The 17,107-nt window shown below is 41.4% G+C and overlaps 1 protein-coding gene across 5 annotated transcripts; it reads right to left on the bottom strand.

The window, feature by feature from the left end:
* Nucleotides 1-1,711: 1,711 nt before the first annotated feature.
* ANP32E (acidic nuclear phosphoprotein 32 family member E) lies at nt 1,712-16,736 on the bottom strand. Of its 5 annotated transcripts, none has more exons than XM_019432991.2 (7): nt 16,289-16,717; nt 13,118-13,267; nt 12,521-12,643; nt 11,591-11,756; nt 9,397-9,581; nt 3,348-3,402; nt 1,712-2,102 (listed from the first exon to the last, which is right to left on the bottom strand). In XM_019432991.2, exons 1-7 carry the CDS (start codon nt 16,340-16,342, stop codon nt 2,032-2,034), a joined length of 804 nt encoding a protein of 267 aa, XP_019288536.1. In that variant the 5' UTR covers nt 16,343-16,717; the 3' UTR covers nt 1,712-2,031. The 5 variants fall into 5 exon arrangements, with proteins under 5 accessions (XP_019288536.1, XP_053746100.1, XP_053746094.1 ...); XM_053890125.1 differs by lacking the exon at nt 16,289-16,717 and adding an exon at nt 15,662-15,777; XM_053890119.1 differs by lacking the exon at nt 16,289-16,717 and adding an exon at nt 15,100-15,292.
* Between the last annotated feature and the right edge of the window lie 371 nt (nt 16,737-17,107).

Below are 17,107 nucleotides of genomic sequence, written 5' to 3'. Positions count from 1 at the left end.
AAAGAGCATTAAAATAGGACCAAAAACTTCTACAAAATATAAAACCCACCCTTACTTATTTGCATGAAAATACCACCCACAAAGCTAAATAAGTCTTAAAAAAGTCATTTGGAGGCTCTAAATGTTGTTTTCAAACCAAAGAACTCTAATTTTGATTGCACAATAAGACGATTGATAAAGTCAGTATATAGATTTCATTTTAAAAATAAGTATTTTATAGTCTGGCATATACTCTGTGATGAGAATTCTTAGGGACTACAACAGGGTATTTCAAATGTTAAAAAGGAGTAAAATGTTAGCCTTTTGGAGATTCCAATCCCCCCCTCAAAACTTATTCCAAGAGTTTTATTTCAGTCACTTGTGCAACGTTTTTAGTTTACCCACAAATAACTTTGTAGTTTTTACTCTAAAACCCAAAGTCATACATTTGAAACTAAAAAAGAAGTTCTTTACTCAGTAATTTAAATGTGTCCCAGTAACTTCAATTAATTTGCTGAATGCTAACTTTACAAAAACTTACAGATATCCAAAACAAAGCAGAAAAACATTTAGATAGCCAAGATTTCAAAAGCAATTGCCTTGACCGTGGAGCCTCCAAAACAAAAAGGGGATGTACTTTTCTATTGTTATTATATTTAGTAGCCATATATAGAAACACACATTCGTCCTGAAATATTTTTGATTTTTAATGGACATCCACTTGAAAATAAATCTTAATCTTGAATACTGATTTAGTTTCAAATATGTTTCCAACTGCCCAGTATATTCCAATTAAAAGCTATATCTGGTAATACCTTAAAACTATAAGAAGAATAATGAAAGGTTCTACTCAGAAAAATTAGAAATACTTTGCAGTGTGGTATCCAAATCGTTTGGAAAGCTAACTTGAAAATTTGACTTGAATGTCTCATTAATTATCAACAGGCAATAGTTCTGACTTTTGAGGAATATTAATTCTGCTTCTGAAAGCCTCCTCTACTTTTCTTTCTGCATCCTAATAATACGGTCTGTACATCTTGTCAATCAAAAATGATTTACAGTAAGCAGAATCTGTTGCATACAAACGTACTGGTAATAATATTCGTATCTCAGAAAATACTGAATTTCTTTCACTTAGCTTGTTTAAAACTGAGACAGTCTGAAAAGGTGGTTGAGGTATAAAAGACTAAAAGTTTTCCTGGGTATCACATGAGTTTCCCAACTTTTTTTTGAGATAGAGGGAGAGGAGTGAAAAGAGAAATGAAAGTGATTATAAAGGAATTGCTGGGAGGAAAATAAAGAATGCACATTTAAAAACAAAATAACCAACCTACTAGTATGTTGTAATCTTCAGCTTGAAAAAGAAAGGGCTCACCTGCATGTCTCTGAACACATCTCTCTGAACTTCAAAAAGAAAATCGTATTAGTCACCTGACTTTAAAAGTTTTCAGAAGCCTCCACAAAAGCTATGAACTATATTGTTGAGTAGAACCTTTACTATTCTGCTCCTACTTTCCAAGCTACTCAAGTGACAAAAAAGCATCCAAATACCCTTAGCCAAAAAAAAAAAAAAAGTCATTGCCTTCAAACTAAAGATCTCTGGGTCACCTCTAAAAAAATAACCAACTTCTCATTCAAGAGACTTCATTTCATATTCCAGCTGATCGTGATTTCCATTAACTATAAATAACTTTAAAACCTTATGAATGAAATGCACCAAACTACGCCTGTGTAAAAGTGATCATGTTTTAATTATGGGCTAAAAATAACTAATACAATGAGTTTGAATGAGAAAAATGAAGATTCTAAATAAATTGCTAGGGAATTTCACAACGGGGTCAATGAAAATGTTTTCTCTACATACAGTATGATTATTAACAGACTAGTAAATCTTATTTGGAATGATAAGGCAAAAATAGTAAAACCACACTTTTCCTATAAAAGTTACAGGTTATTTTCTGTAGGGTTCACTATGGTACATGAAGAAACAAAGAAGATGTGATCACTCTATTGCACACCCAGGAACTTTAGGGAATCTGGTCTTAGAATGATCTAGTCGTCTTCTTCATCTCCATCGTCTTCAGCATCTCGTTTCCTTTTTTCCCCTCGAAGACCTTCTTCTTCTGAAGGAAGAGTGAAAGAAAAATTGTAAAGTACTCAATTTTAACAAATGAGTACCTGTTAAATTACAAAGTTTTGAATCTTAGTGAAAACTTAATGGCATAAAAAAAATTACAGGTTTGGGGCACCTGGGTGGCTCAGTTGGTTAAGCATCCGACTTCAGCTCAGGTCATGATCTCATGGTTAGTGGGTTCGAGCCCTGCGACAGGCTCTGTGCTGACAGCTCAGAGCCTGGGGCCTGGAGCCTGCTTTGGATTCAGCGTCTCCCTATCTCTCTGCTCCTCCCCTGTTCATGCTGTCTGTCTCTCTCACTCAAAAAGAAATAAACATTAAAAAAAATTTTTTTTTAATTATAGGTTTAAGTTTCCTCTCTGAAAATTTTTCAATTCTAGTGTATTGTAAAGGCTTAATAGACAGAAATCCATAAATAATGACGGCTTGCTGTGCACCCTTGTGGCCAAATCATGAAGTACAGATCAAGAAACTAGGGGCTTGTCATTACAAGAATTATTAGCGAATTTTTAAATTTATTTTGAAAGACCTAGGTAAAGAGGACTAGAGAGCATTATTTGAGAATTCCACTGCTCTTGAGAGATAAGGCTTCACCCTCTTCAAAATGAAAGACCTAAGAAAGTAATAAATTAAGGCTCAAGGTTCCATGATCTCTTCATACCATTTTAAAAATAAATGTTAGAGTGGTGCCTGGGTGGCTCAGTCGGTTAAGTGTCCGACTTTGGCTCAGGTCATGATCTCACAGTTCATGGGTTCTAGCCCCGCATAGGGCTCTGTGCTGACAGCTGAGCCTGGAGCCTGCTTTGGGATTCTCTGTCTCCCTCTCTCTCTGCCCTTCCCCTGCTCGTGCTCTGTCTCTCAAAAATAAATAAACATTAAAAAAAATTTTTTTTAAATAAAAATAAATGTTAGAGGCTGGTTTTTTGTTTGTTTGTTTTTTAATGAAATTATTGAATGCCCTGAGAACATTACTCTTTTAAAGAGGTTTTAGGGGTGCCTGGCTGGCTTGTTACAAGGAGCATAAGACTCTTGATCCCAAGGTCATGAGTTCGAGCCCCACGTTGAGTGTAGAGATTACTCAAATCAACTTTAAAAGAAAAAGGTTTCATACTTCTCAAGGTGCTCTATGTTACCAAAATCAATTACAATTTGAATTATAGACTCATTTGTTAAAGTATACGAATAATAGCTGTAACTTGAATGTTAGGATTTCTTTAATGGCTAATGTAACTCACCATCTTCTTCCTCTTCTTCCCCTTCTTCAACATAGTCATCATCATCTTCTTCATCCTTGAAAATCAAATATTTGATTTGAGAATAAAAAGCCATGACGCATATTTTTCACTGTTTGGTAATAATACATTCCAACAAGAGCAAAAAACTATGGTCATTCTACATTCTGACAACCTGTGCCTAACTTACATAGGTGTTTTCTAGGAACCCAACTAAATCTAGATTCTTTATGAAAGTAACTTATGTTTTGGACCAGCACTGTTCAAAAGAACTTTCTGCAACAATGGAAACGTTCTGTATCTATGCTGTCCACATGTGGCTACTGAGCATTTAAAATGTGACCAGTACAGGGGACAGGGGTGCCTGGCTGGCTCAGTCAGCAGAACATGCAACTTTTTTTGTTTTTAAAGTTTATTTACCCAGAGGGAGAGGGAGAGGGAGAGGGAGAGGGAGAGGGAGAGGGAGAGGGAGAGGGAGAGAGAGAGAGAGAGTGTGTGTGTGTGTGTGTGTGTGTGTGTGTGTGTGCGCGCAAGTGGGATAGGGACAGAGAGAGGGGGAGAGAGAATCCCAAGCAGGCTCTGTACTATCAGCATAGAGCCCAATGTGGGACTCAAACCCACAAACCGTGAGATCGTGACCTGAGCCGAAATCAAGAGTTGGACGCCTAACTGACTGAGCCACCCAGGCACCCCAAAGTGTGCAACTCTTGATCTTGCAGTTGTGAGTTTGAGCCCCATGCTGGGTGTAGAGATTACTTAAAAATAAAAAAAAATCTTAAAAAATAAATGAAATAAATAAAAATAAAAAAATAAAATGTGACCAGTACAAACAAGGAACTGAATTTTTCATTTTATTTTAATTTAAATAACGAAATATGTCCAGTGGCTACTATAATGGACAGAGTACCTTTAGACTATTTCAAAGAAAGGTCTTCTATTTTATAGAGTGAGAAAGGAATTACCTGAATTCTTGCCCCAACATAGTTATATGCACTAAATATGTCACTTAATCTCTCTAGACCTCAGTTTTCCTTTTTTTTTTTTAATGTTTATTTTTTAGAGAGACAGAGCATGAGTCGGGGAGGGGCAGACAGAAGGAGACACAGAATCTGAAGCAGACTCCAGGCTCTGAGCTGTCAGCACAGAGCCCGACGTGGGACTCGAACTCACAAACGGTGAGTTCATGACCTGAGCCGAAGTTGGACACTTAACCGACTAAGCCACCTAGGTGCCCCTGGACCTCAGTTTCCTAATCAATAAAAGAAAGTATTCATCTAGAAAGATCTACAAGTTCCTTCTATATCTAAAAATCTACACATCAAAACAGCAAAAAAATCACACAAAAAAGTCACAAAACTTGATCTACAACTCTTGTGAAAGAGCTGTTCAGGATAGCTAAGATGTAAACATAGCCTTGAAACATCATAACTTTTTTTTTTTTTTACTTTAACCAATTGGGATACAAATCTCTAAAGTGCACTACCATTTTATGCTAACAAACCTTTCCCTTGCATAATCAGTCATCATTTTGACCATGAACACTATACTCATTAGTGTATGCTATTCCCTCAGAGCCTATTAATATATGTAGGATGGTTTTCTCCTTTTAAAAATGACCCTCGCCTCTACTTTTAATTGTACCTTTTCCTAGTTTTCGTGCCTTCTCTTTTACAGTAGGTTACTACTTCAATTTTAATCTGCTATGGATTCAGAAAATAGATCAATAAGCTTATTAGAGATTTGAATATAAAAGAGAAAATAGGTTTAGAATAACAGCTGAAACACTGTCCTACAAAGAAAATGTCTTTGGTTACTTTATATTGGCTATTCAGAGGCCTTTTACACTTACTGCCAAATAGTTGAGTTCTACTATACGTTTGAAAAAAATGAAACCAATCTAGGGTCTCCCCTCCAACCCCACAAAAGTTTACTGCTCCTTAAAAATATTTTAATTGGCAGGGCACGTGGGTGGCTCCATCGGTTAAGTGTCTGACTTCAGCTGAGTTCATAATTTCATGATTCGTGGGCTTGAGCCCCATATCAGGCTCTGTGCAGAGCCTGCTTTGGATTCTGTGTCTCCCTCTCTTTCTGCCCCTCTCCCACTCACTCTTTATCTCTTTCAAAAATAAACATAAAAGAAACACTTTAATTGGCAAATGTCAAGAACTGCTGGGTATTGAAGGAAAATTTGTACAACCCATCCCTTTCACAGTATCCATAGCCCCATTTGTGTCTAGAAATACTAAACAGAACTTAATTTCCCAGCACGTAGCTAGGATCCCCTGAGAAACTCAACTGCACAACACTCATATCAGAAATCAGTCTTATACAATTAATTCAAATACTGAAAAGCATTCTATACCAGAACATCATCAAGCTACAAGGAGCAGAAGGAATAGATGGGGTAGCCAATAGTATAAAAAGGAACCACAGTAAAAATCAGGAGAACCTAAAGCCTTAAACTAAAGACGAAAAGAAAGGAAGAGAGAAGGGTAGAGGAGAGAGGGGACAGGAAGAGGAAGGAAAGGGAAAGAAATAAAAAGAAAGAAAAACAAGGGACACATTTTAAACATCTCCTATCTGCAAATGATAAGTGAGGATATTTAAATATTTGCAATTTTTTAAAAAACAGTGGAGACACTAATCACATTTATTCCTTAATTTAGAAAAGCCCAAGTCTCAAAAGCTAATTACTTCTCTGGATTTTGCTTTAAACAAAATATGGTTCAACTAACTGATTCATGGAGTGGCTCAGTCAGTTAAGTATCTGACCTTTTTTTTTTTTTAATTAACATTTTATTTATTTTTGAGAGACAGAGTGTGAGTGGGGGAGGGGCAGAGAGCGAGGGAGACATAGAATCCCAAGCAGGCTCCAGGCTCTGAGCTGTCAGCACAGAGCCCAGCAGGGGCTGGAACCCACCAACTGTGAGATCATGACCTGAGCTGAAGCCGGGTGCTAAACCAACTGAGCCACCCAGATGTGCCAAGTATCTGATTCTTGATTTTGGCTCAGGTCATGATCTCACAGTTTGTGAGTTCGAACCCCACATCAGGCTCCGAGCTGTCAGTGCAGAGCCTGCTTGGGATTCTCTTTCTCTCTCTCCCTCAAAAATAAATAAATAAACTTTAAAAAGTTGATTCATGTTTTTAAGCCTTTTTTATTTTTTATTATTTTTTTAATGTTTATTTCGAGAGAGAGAGAGGGAGCAGGGGAGGGGCAGAGAGAGGAGAGAGAGAGAATCCCAAGCAGGTTCTGCGCTGTCAGCACAGAGCCCAGCGTGGGGCTCAATCTCACTAACCTTGTGAGATCATGACCTGAGCCGAAATCAAGAGTCAGATGCTTAACCAACTGAGCCACCCAGGCATCTCTAAGCCTTTTTTTAAATTGAAGTAGACTTGACATACCATGTTACATTAGTTTCAGGTGTACTACATGGTGATTCAGCAAGTCTATATCTTCTGTTACACTCACCACAAGTATAGCTATCATCTAAGCCTTTAGTTATTAATGTCATCTATTAGATAATACCCCTCAATAAAAACTCAGCTTTCATCAGTGACTTGTTCAGTAGAAACTATGATCTTTTCCCAATTAATGGGAAATAACATGTTTCCTCATTGTACTATGTACAGTACAGGGGCACCACAATTCCCAATTCTTCTACAGCCCCCATCCCCATTTTTAACGAAATGTCCTACAGATACATCAAGACCTTCTTTATCCATATTAATTCCTTACCTCTAAAGAGCAGATGAAATAAAAATATTACTCAAACCATGCAGGTACTACACTGACTTAACATCGTGGGAATTACCTCAGAGATTTTTGCTCTATACTGGACTGTGTCACTTTTAACATTTCCCAATATTCAGTGGAATGATAAACACAAACATCAGCAGTCAGTTGAAAATCATTTTAATGTTTATTTCTTTTGAGAGACAGTGCATGGCTCCATGCCACCAGAGCCCGACAGAGGGCTTAAACTCACGAACCACAAGATTATGACTTGAGCCAAAACCAAGAGTCAGATGCTTAACACACTGAGCCGCCAAGGCGCCCCAGTTGAAAGTCATTTTTAGGGGCAGGTGCCTGGATGGCTCAGTCAGCTGAGCATCTGACTTCAGCTCAGGTCATGATCTCGCAGTTTGTGGGTTCAAGCCCCTCATCAGGCTCTGTGCTGACAGCTTGAATCCTAGAATATGATTCAGAATCTGTGTCTCCTTCTCTCTTCCCCTCCTCTGCTTGCCTCTGTCTCCATCTCAAAAATAAATAAACATTATGGGGTGACTGGGTGGCTCAAGTTGGTTAAGCATTCGACTTTGGCTCAGGTTATGATCTCCCAGTTCGGGAGTTTAAGCCCCACATCAGGCTCTGTGCTGACAGCTCAGAGACTAGAGCCTGCTTTGCATTCTGTGTCTCCCTCTCTCAAAAATAAATAAATGTTAAAACATTTTTGGGAAAAAAATGAATAAATAAATAAATAAACATTAAAAAAAACTTTTTAAAGTCATTTTTAAACTACTTAATACTAGGGGTGCCTGGATGGCTCAATCGGTTATGCATCTGACTTTTGATTTTTGCTCAGGTTGTGATCTTATGGTTCATGAAATCAAGCTCCAGGACAGACTCTGAGTGGGTAGTACAGAGTCTACTTGAGATTCTCTCTCTCCCTCTCTACACTCCTCCCCCTCCTTATAAATAAATAAATAAATAAATAATAAAATTATATCAGAGAAAAATTATCATCAGTGATATTACCTATCTAACCAATGTAAAGGTCATTAGGAAAACAAATAATGCTAACAATTCCTAGTCTAAATCAAGAGATATTATTTTTAATAATAAAAAACTTTGAATTATTAACATAAAACAATAATTTAACAACATTAGGAGAAAACAGTAATTCCCAGGGGCTGAAGATCATTTGTTCAAGTCAACTGACGTTTTCTGTGAGCTTACTATGTTCCTGTCAATGCACTAGATGCTGAGATACAAAGATAAATGGCCCTTCCCTCAAGGAGCTGACCCTCGAGTAGAAAGTGGCCAAATAAACAAGTTTTTACAAAAGTGTCTACAGGCAATAAAGCCTAATCAAGGTTCAAAGGTAACAGAGGAAGGAGTAGTTATCTATGAAAACTTACAGAAAGCTTCAATAATGAAGCAACTCCAAAACTGAGTTTTTAAAGAGTCTGCAATGCATGATTTGCATAGCAGTCACAGGAGTATATATACATAAGTGGCTTGGTCATGGACTTGTACATAAAATCAGTGTACTTTACAAGCTTTACTATACTTATGTTTACCTCAGTAAGAACAGAAAATAAAGTTCACCAGAGAGCATGGGTAGAAAGTCACTACAGATAGAATACACAATGTAGCTACAGTCAGAAAGGCAAGAAATAGCTCGGTGTGACAATTTAATTTGGTACTGAGGGAGAAGAGGCTAGAGGAGGAAGCAGGGGCTAATAATGATGGGCCTTGTATGTCTTGGTGGCAACAGGGAAACAAAGTGATTCATGCAGCCTGGTGACATGATCTCATTTGCATTCAGAGTACCCAAGCACATACTGTGGATGATACACCTTTGTGGTGACACTGTATTCAGAGAGACCATTTGGAAAGCTACTACAAAACCATTAGCAAGACATAATTAGGGGAAAGGAAAGTCTTCTTGAGTGCCTACGATGTGCCGGGGACTAGATACTTTAAGTGTATTATCCTGTCAGTTCCTTAAAATAATCCTAAGAGGTTGGTATAATCTCCGTTTTATAAATGCAGAAGCTGAGGCTCAGAAACTTTTGTAAAATGTTCTCCACCGTCCCACGCCACTGAGGGCTGAGCGGTTTTGAACGATAGCTGGGTGGTAAAATAGGGGTTTGCGATTATCTGGATACACTGTGAGCTGACGGACAGTGGTAAAAAGGACAGGCAGACAGATACATGCAGACCCACAAGTCAGGAACAGCTTTCCACTTTCCACTCAACTTCCTACTTTAGGACTTGACCTTAGGCCTAAATGGCTTTCAGTGCAGGTAAAAAGTGCCTATTCACCTGGATTTCTTCTTTCATTAAGTAGGAGAGGCCCACTTCCTCTTCTCCCTCTCCCAGTTCTGAGCCTGCCTCCTCCTCCTCCTCCTCCTCCTCTTCCTCCTCCTCCTCGTCCTCCTCCTCCTCCTCATAGCCTTCTGGTGGACCAGCTTCATCTTCCTCTTCGTCTTCATCATCTTCATCTCCGTCTTTAAAAATATTTTGAAAGATGAACAAATGGCTGGGAAAAATGTTTCTTGGTAGTATGTCGATCCTATTTTCCCTTGTCCCAATCACCTCAAACTCTTAAGCCAACGGGTGGGTGGAAAGTATCCCAGGGTGATTTTCTTTTTTTTTAAGACTTCCCTTTTGTAACATCCTCCTTTACTATTTGAGAAACATGGCTTCTAAATACTGAACTGTTTCCAACATATAGATTGTCATCAAAACGTTGCATGCACTAGGGGCGCCTGGGGGGCTCAGTCCATTAAGCGTCCCACTTCAGCTCAGGTCATGATCTCGCGGTTTGTGAGTTGGAGCCCCACGCTGGGCTCTGTGCTGACAGCTCAGAGCTTTGGAGCCTCCTTCGGATGCTGTGTCTCCTTGTCTCTCTATCCCTTCCCCACTCTCACTCTGTTTCTCTCTCTCAAAAATAAGTAAACATTGGGGCGCCTGGGTGATGCAGTCGGTTAAGCGTCCGACTTCAGCCAGGTCACGATCTCGCAGTCCGTGAGTTCGAGCCCCGCGTCAGGCTCTGGGCTGACAGCTCGGAGCCTGGAGCCTGTTTCCGATTCTGTGTCTCCCTCTCTCTCTGCCCCTCCCCCGTTCATGCTCTGTCTCTCTCTGTCCCAAAAATAAATAAAAAAACGTTGAAAAAAAATAAAAAATAAAAAATAAAAAAAAAAATAAGTAAACATTAAAAAAAATTTCTTTAATAAATAAAAAATGAAATGTTACATGCACTAAACTTTATTTTATTTTGTGGACACTTCAAAGCTCTTTTATCTATCATTCCATTCCATCATTTTCTAACATTGTTTATCCATCAAATTTCTTTTTAGAGTAAAAAACTTTTTTTAAAAATATTTATTTTTGAGAGAGAGGGAGTGTAAGTGGGGGAGGGGTGTGGAGGTGGGGGACAAAGGATCCCAAGCAAGCTCCCTGCTGACAGGAGAGAGCCTGCCCTGATGTGGAACTCAAACCCAGGAACCTCGAGATCATGACCTGAGCCAAAGTCAGACGCTTAACCAACTGAGCCACCCAGGCACCCCGTTACACTAAAAACTTTTATGGGGTCTTTTATTTGAGCAGGTCATGATCTCAAGGTTCATGAGGCGGGGAGCCCCGGGCTGTGCTCTGTGGCTGACAGCACAAAGCCTGCTCGGGATTCTCTCTGCCCCTCCCCCACTTGCGCTCTCTGATGCACTCTCTCTCAAAATAAATAAACTTAAAAAAAAAAACACAAAAAACTTTTCAACCAAGAATAATAAACAGTATCCCATAACTAACAAGATCCATTCCATCATCTGTTAGTCACCCATTTATCCAAACATGTATATTCAGTATCTAATTTTAGAACATTTTCATCACCCCCCTCAAAAAAACCCATACACATTTACAGTCATTCCCCAATCTCCTCTCCCCCAGCCCTGGTGACCACTACTCCATCTTCTATGAATATGCCTATTCTGGACACGCCATACAAATGAAGTCATACAAAATGTGGCCTTTTGTGTCTGGCTTTTTTCACTTCATAGAATGTTCTCAAAGGTACAGCATTTATCAGTGCCTCATTCGTTCTTATGACAGAATAATATTTCATTGTATGGACGTATCACATTTTGTTTATCCATCAGTTGATAGGCCATTTGGATTGTTTCCATTTCTTGGCTATTATGGATAACACGCAAGGAATGGTTCCTTTTTTAAAAAAATAAATAAATAAAAGGTACTATTTTAAAAGTTACCACTTTTACTAGGTGGTGGTTACACAGTTTATACAGATATAAAATTTTCATGGAGCTTGGTACTACAATAATCATTAAATTCCCCAAGCTATCAGAAATCTTAAAGAAGAAACACAGGATTAGGGCTTTGGGTTTTTAAATTTTTCTTCTTACTAATCTCTTTTTTCCCCCCCAACACCTAAATATCCAGGCCCAATCTAAATTGCACAGCTAGACTGGAGGCTGTATTTATAGGCATTAAGAATGATTACCTTCATCATCCTCTTCTTCTGAGTCCGGTGCCTCATTATCATCCTGGTCAAATCCATCTAGGTAAGTGATTTGCTGCAGCAGTTCAAAAATACTTTCTCTGTAATCCTCCAGGTTTGTGATCTCACAGTTAAACAAGTCAAGGCTTTTCAAATTTTTAAGATTTTGCTGGAAAAGTAAAAAGTTAAAGCTTACATTTCAAGATTTTAAATACTATATTACTTCTTTGTAATTCATGAACCAGAAAACACATATTTGAAATCAGAATGATTTTTGGATCTTTCGCATTTTATAATGAAGGGTTATTGTATCAATTCTCTTAATGAGGCCCCAGGATGCAAGTATCACGAGGGAAGGGGCTTTATTCTGTTCACCACTGTAACTGCGGCACCTGATTAGTGCCTTACTATGGTAGCCACTTGATAGATTCTGTTGACAAAATATGTGCATAAATAGACAATAACAACATTGTGGTTAGCTTAAATCTAGTCAAGCTTATTGTCAACAATTTTTACCTCCTCCCAAGCTTTTCTTTAAATCAGAGCAGCAGGGGCCCCTGGGTGGCTCAGTCAGTTAAGCATCCAACTTCAGCTCAGGTCGTGATCTCAAGGTTCGTGGGTTCAGGCCCCACACAGGGCTCTGTGCTGACAACTCAGAACCTGGAGCCTGCTTCAGAGTCTGTGTCTCCCTCGTTCTCTGTCCCTCCCCTGCTCGTGCTTGGTCTCCCTCTCTCTCTCTCTCAAAAATGAATAAACATTTTAAAAAATCTTTAAAAGAAGTAAAAGCAGTAACCATCTAGATCAAAACATGTAAGAAATTCAGAAGTTTCAAACAGTGAAATATAAATCAATAATGAAATATAAATCAATAAAACAGAAGCAAATCTCAGAAAATCAACCAAAAAAGAGAAAGTCCAGAGACTTTCCACTTACCAGAGCTTCTACTGTACTGAGATCTTTGATTTTGTTTCCACTCAGATTGAGGTAGGTAAGATTTGGACATTTCTCTGCCAGGACTTCCAAGCCTCCCGAAATTATATTGTCACTGAGTTCCAACTAAATATTCAACATGGAGAGAAAACAAACCATTGTGAAAGCTTAGGGCAGATCAGATTTTCAAAATATATCCATGTGAAGAAGAAAAACAATTGTCATTCTCTCTGGCTTCAAGAAACTGTCACAAATTATTAATTTCCAAATTCCCACCTACAAATGCCAAATAATATATTAGAACCCCTACAGAGTAAGCTTATAACCCTAGTTTGGCTCCAGTCGTATTATAGTTGGATCTTTATGTTTCAGAGAAAAATATTTGGTAGATATTAAATCCAAATTCATGTCATAAAGCAATTTCATTATTAAATGTAAATTTCTAAAAGCATTAATAGAGCTGATTCCAAAATCCTACATAACCCTTTTTCTTATCTGTAGAAGTTTAGAAACTTCTAATTAGAAGGCAGAATGGTTGTTTCACTTGGCCAAAACCTGGGCCTCAAAATTATGATGATTTCAAGCTTAATGCCAACTTACCTTTCGAAGTTTATTTAAGCTGGGCAGCCGAGCCAGTGAACTTAGTTCCACATTAGCCATACTCAGAAACTCTAGTTTTTTAAAAGTATCATTCAGGCCCTCAATTTCCCCATTGACACATAGGCAATTATCAAGGACTAATTCTGTCACCTGTAAGACAGAAAATGAATGAGTCTTTACTCTGCAATCTGTTTAGCAAAAGATCTGAGTCTTGACACACTGGAAATATGAAGATAAAACCATCAGTCCTGGGGCGCCTGGGTGGCTCAGTCAGTTAAGCATCAGACTTTGGCTCAGGTCATGATCTCGTGGTTTGTGGGTTTGAGCCCCACCTTGGGCTCTGTGCTGACAGCTCAGAGCCTGCTTGGGATTCTCTTCTTCTCTCACTGCCTCTCCCCCACTCCTGCTTTCTCTCTCACAAAATAAACTTTAAAAAAAGAATACACACATCAATCCCCTTACCCAGATCCTTTTCATTCTCTCCTCCCCCACCAAAACCTGAAATACAATCTAAAGTCATCATTATAAGTTAACCTTTTAAATTTAAACTTAGACCAATTAGTTCAATGCCTGTTGAAATCACTGATGCAGGGGAAAAAAACTTTGAAAAAGGTCCCATGTGAAACTTGCTTCTGCCCGTGATGAGAAGGACTCTCAACATGAGAGCATATACTTTACAGTGAGGTGATGCCTGGGCTACTGGTAAAGGATTCCAGGGAGCTTCCCTAAAGCATAAGGGAGAAGAAAGGAGACTATTTTATTCATGTTTCCAGTTTAAATTCCTTGATCTTTGGTTGATAAATGCCACCATAACTCCCAAATACCTTATTACCCTTCGTGAAGAAATGTTAGAAAGCTCATGCTGAGAAATCTGGCTTTTAGAGTGGCCTAACAATGTCACCCAGAATGATACATCCTTGACAAAATGTTATTTCTCTGTAACACCCTCCTAGCATTTTTGTTTCTCCCACAGTGGGGGAGGGGGAGGGGCTGCATCCTCTATTAGGTCACAGTTGTAGAACAAAACTTGCCGCTGTGTGGACCTGGAAGGACTTAATCTTAAGGGGGAGACAGGAGACTCTGGCAGTCTATTCCCAATGCAAAAATATGTTTGAGGTATTTTGAGGGCTAAAAATTAGCAACGAGGAATGCCGCCTTCTCTAGTTGAGTATGACTTTGACAATTATTTTAGAGACCAGAGAAGGTATATGATCTGTTTAGAGGTAAGGAAGCCAAGGCCCAAAGGGTAAGAATGACTTGGCTAAGGTCACACAGTTTGTATGACAGAACTGTGCCTCACTCTAAATCTTCTGACTCCTGGTCCAGCTGAGCGGGAGGAGAGAGAGCCACAAGATTTGGTGTCAGAAAGCCAGTTCTTCCACTTAAGTAACTTCACTGCCCCGGAGGGGACTCCATTTGCTAATTTGGATTCTAGAACAATACAATCCACCTTACAAGTCCCTCCAAGGAGAAAAGTAAAAAACAAACACAAACAGGTTTTGTAAACAGTAAAGAGCTATACAAATACAAGAGACCGTTATTACACCACAGGGGAGGAAGGAGAGACTGCAAAAAAGCAACATCCGGCACTCCCCAAAACTGGCAAGGAAATTACTATGGATAGGGTAGGTAAATGAAAGGGGGGTATGGAGGAGCAAATTCACTTTTCCAAACTAAGACATACAAAGCATACTAAATGTGTGCTTCTGTAAGGCAGCTTTTTTTTTTTCCTGAAGCCCCCAAAGAGTAGGCCCTAGAAAACTCCCATCTCTCTCTGGGGTGATAGCAGCGACTGTTTCCTCCTCCCCGCCCTTTGCCAATTTCAGAGAAAAAGGGACTTAAAACACACACACACACACAATTAAGACATTCTGCAGGCCACCACAGCCCACCGAACAGAGCCCACTCCTCCCCTGTGCTGGTGTGCGCAGGCACCACCCCCACCCACCCCTGCAGAAAACAACTGTATCCTCATGTTCCACCTCTCGTGTTTATTTCAGAGGCCGCAATTAACAAGACTCGACGCTTTCCTCGGCGTCCTGGAGTGCGAGCTTCCTCACGGACCACGGGCCCCGCTCTCGCGACCCGCAGCTCCGACCCACGGGAAACCCAAGACGGGGCGGGGACTCCTCGAGGGAACAGGGGGTCGCCTCCCCGCCCGCGTGCCCGGCACCTCCGCCCCGGGCGGAGAGGGCAGGGTGCAGCCGAGGAAGCGCCCTCAAGCAGGAGGCGGAAACGCCTCCCGCCCGACCCCCGAAAAGTTGGCCGCGACCCGCCTCACGTGGCCCCTCCCAACCCCGTCTCTTTAACTGAGGCGACGGCAGCAAGAGCGCATCATTTAGTTTCGCCGAGCCCAGCTTTAACGCACAAAACTACTACGGCCCATTTGTTGAGTTCTGTGAAACCTTCTCCCGGGATCAAATTCGGAGTGACGGCCACTACGACACGACACGCCGAGTAGCATTACGCCGCGGGGAGACCGAGGGGATTACGCCTCGCGTCCCCTCCCCACCTCCCGTCTGGGCGACGACTCCCAAAACTTACCCGCGGCCGCGGAACCGACCGCTGACCCAGATTCCGCCCGGCGGCGGGCGGCGCGCGCCGCTTCCCGGGGGAGTGGGCGCAGCCGTCGGCAAACGGTACGCGGACTCCGCCAGGGACCCCAGCCCGCGCCCGGCGCGACGTCAGACACCCAAGGGCCTCGAGGCCGCGGGCACCCCCCGAAAAAAAGAAAAAAAGAGTTGGCAGCGTTGCAGAAAAGTTGGACTAAGTTCTCAGGCGACGATGGCTGCAGCGGGGGCAAGTGCGACCGGTGGGTCGCCCCCACGCCACCGGCCCCCAGGAGGAGGAGGAGGGGACGAGGCGGCGGAGCGGCCCCCAACACTCCGCTTCCTGCCCCCACCAGGACAGGACTCCCGACTCGAAGAGGGCTGAAGGAGGCTAAGCCCCCGGGTACACACAAAAACGCCTCTAGAAACTTAAACCTTCGCCATTTTTAAGTAGAAGATTTTAATGATTTAACACTTAAAATTAAATATTTCCCCCAAACCGTAATCTCAGGGTTACGGGGTTAACTCAATACCCCTCCTCAGACACCCACCCGGATCCCTACAAAGCCGATCTTCCCAATACAGGTCCGGTGGGGAAGGGGAGGGGGCTGAGTCATCTCACCTCCTCCGGGGCTCTGTTCCTTAACTCCAGGTTAATCCTCTTCTTCATCTCCATGTCCTCCTCCTGCTCTTCTGCGGCTACTCCCTTCCCTTACCCTTTCCTGCCTTTCCCACTACCCCCAACCCTTAATTTTAAAAGATTTGTAAATGAATGAAAAGAAAAGCAAATATAAACGCCCACCACCACCAGATAGGTGTGGGGAAGAAAGAAGAGAATAGCAAATGGAGTCCAAGGAGTTGGGACTCTAACTCGACTGCCCCCACCTCCTTGTCCACACACTCGCGCGCACTCACACGCACACACACACACGCGCGCGCACACACACACACACACATACACACACACACACACGCACACACACACACACCCGCAGTTCCTTCCCCTTCAATGGCTGCTCTGAGACTGAGCCTCCATGACACGGCACCGCCAACCCCCTGGCCTACACTCCACCCACCTCCCGAATGTATTGGTCAAGTCTTCAGCATCGCACTGTTTCATTGGGCTGCACAAATGTCCGTCAGTCTTCAGGGTGGACCTGAACCAGAAGTACTGTGTCTATTGGCTACGACCAAGCGCGCAGTTAACTCCGATAGGTCCAGGAGGGTGTTCGTCCTGGGGAAATGATTTTGAATCCCTGTAGCCCCCCTCCTTTTCTTTGTGTGGTTGGCGCGCTTTCCCTAGGCGTTCGGACGGTTTTGATGCTCGCTGGATTTGTTTGGGTTTTTTTGTTTTTAGTGTGAAAGGGAGGGAGAAAGCATCTTACGTGCCCAGGTTGCAGGACTGATCATTTGGTACACAGCACGCACGAGCTCTTGGCCT

Source organism: Panthera pardus, unplaced genomic scaffold (assembly GCF_024362965.1).
Source record: "Panthera pardus isolate Hobbes unplaced genomic scaffold, ASM2436296v1 HiC_scaffold_11, whole genome shotgun sequence".
Classification (NCBI taxonomy): Eukaryota; Metazoa; Chordata; class Mammalia; order Carnivora; family Felidae; genus Panthera; species Panthera pardus.
Note: the sequence above shows the minus strand (reverse complement) of the source record. Positions and strands in the feature narration are given on the sequence as shown.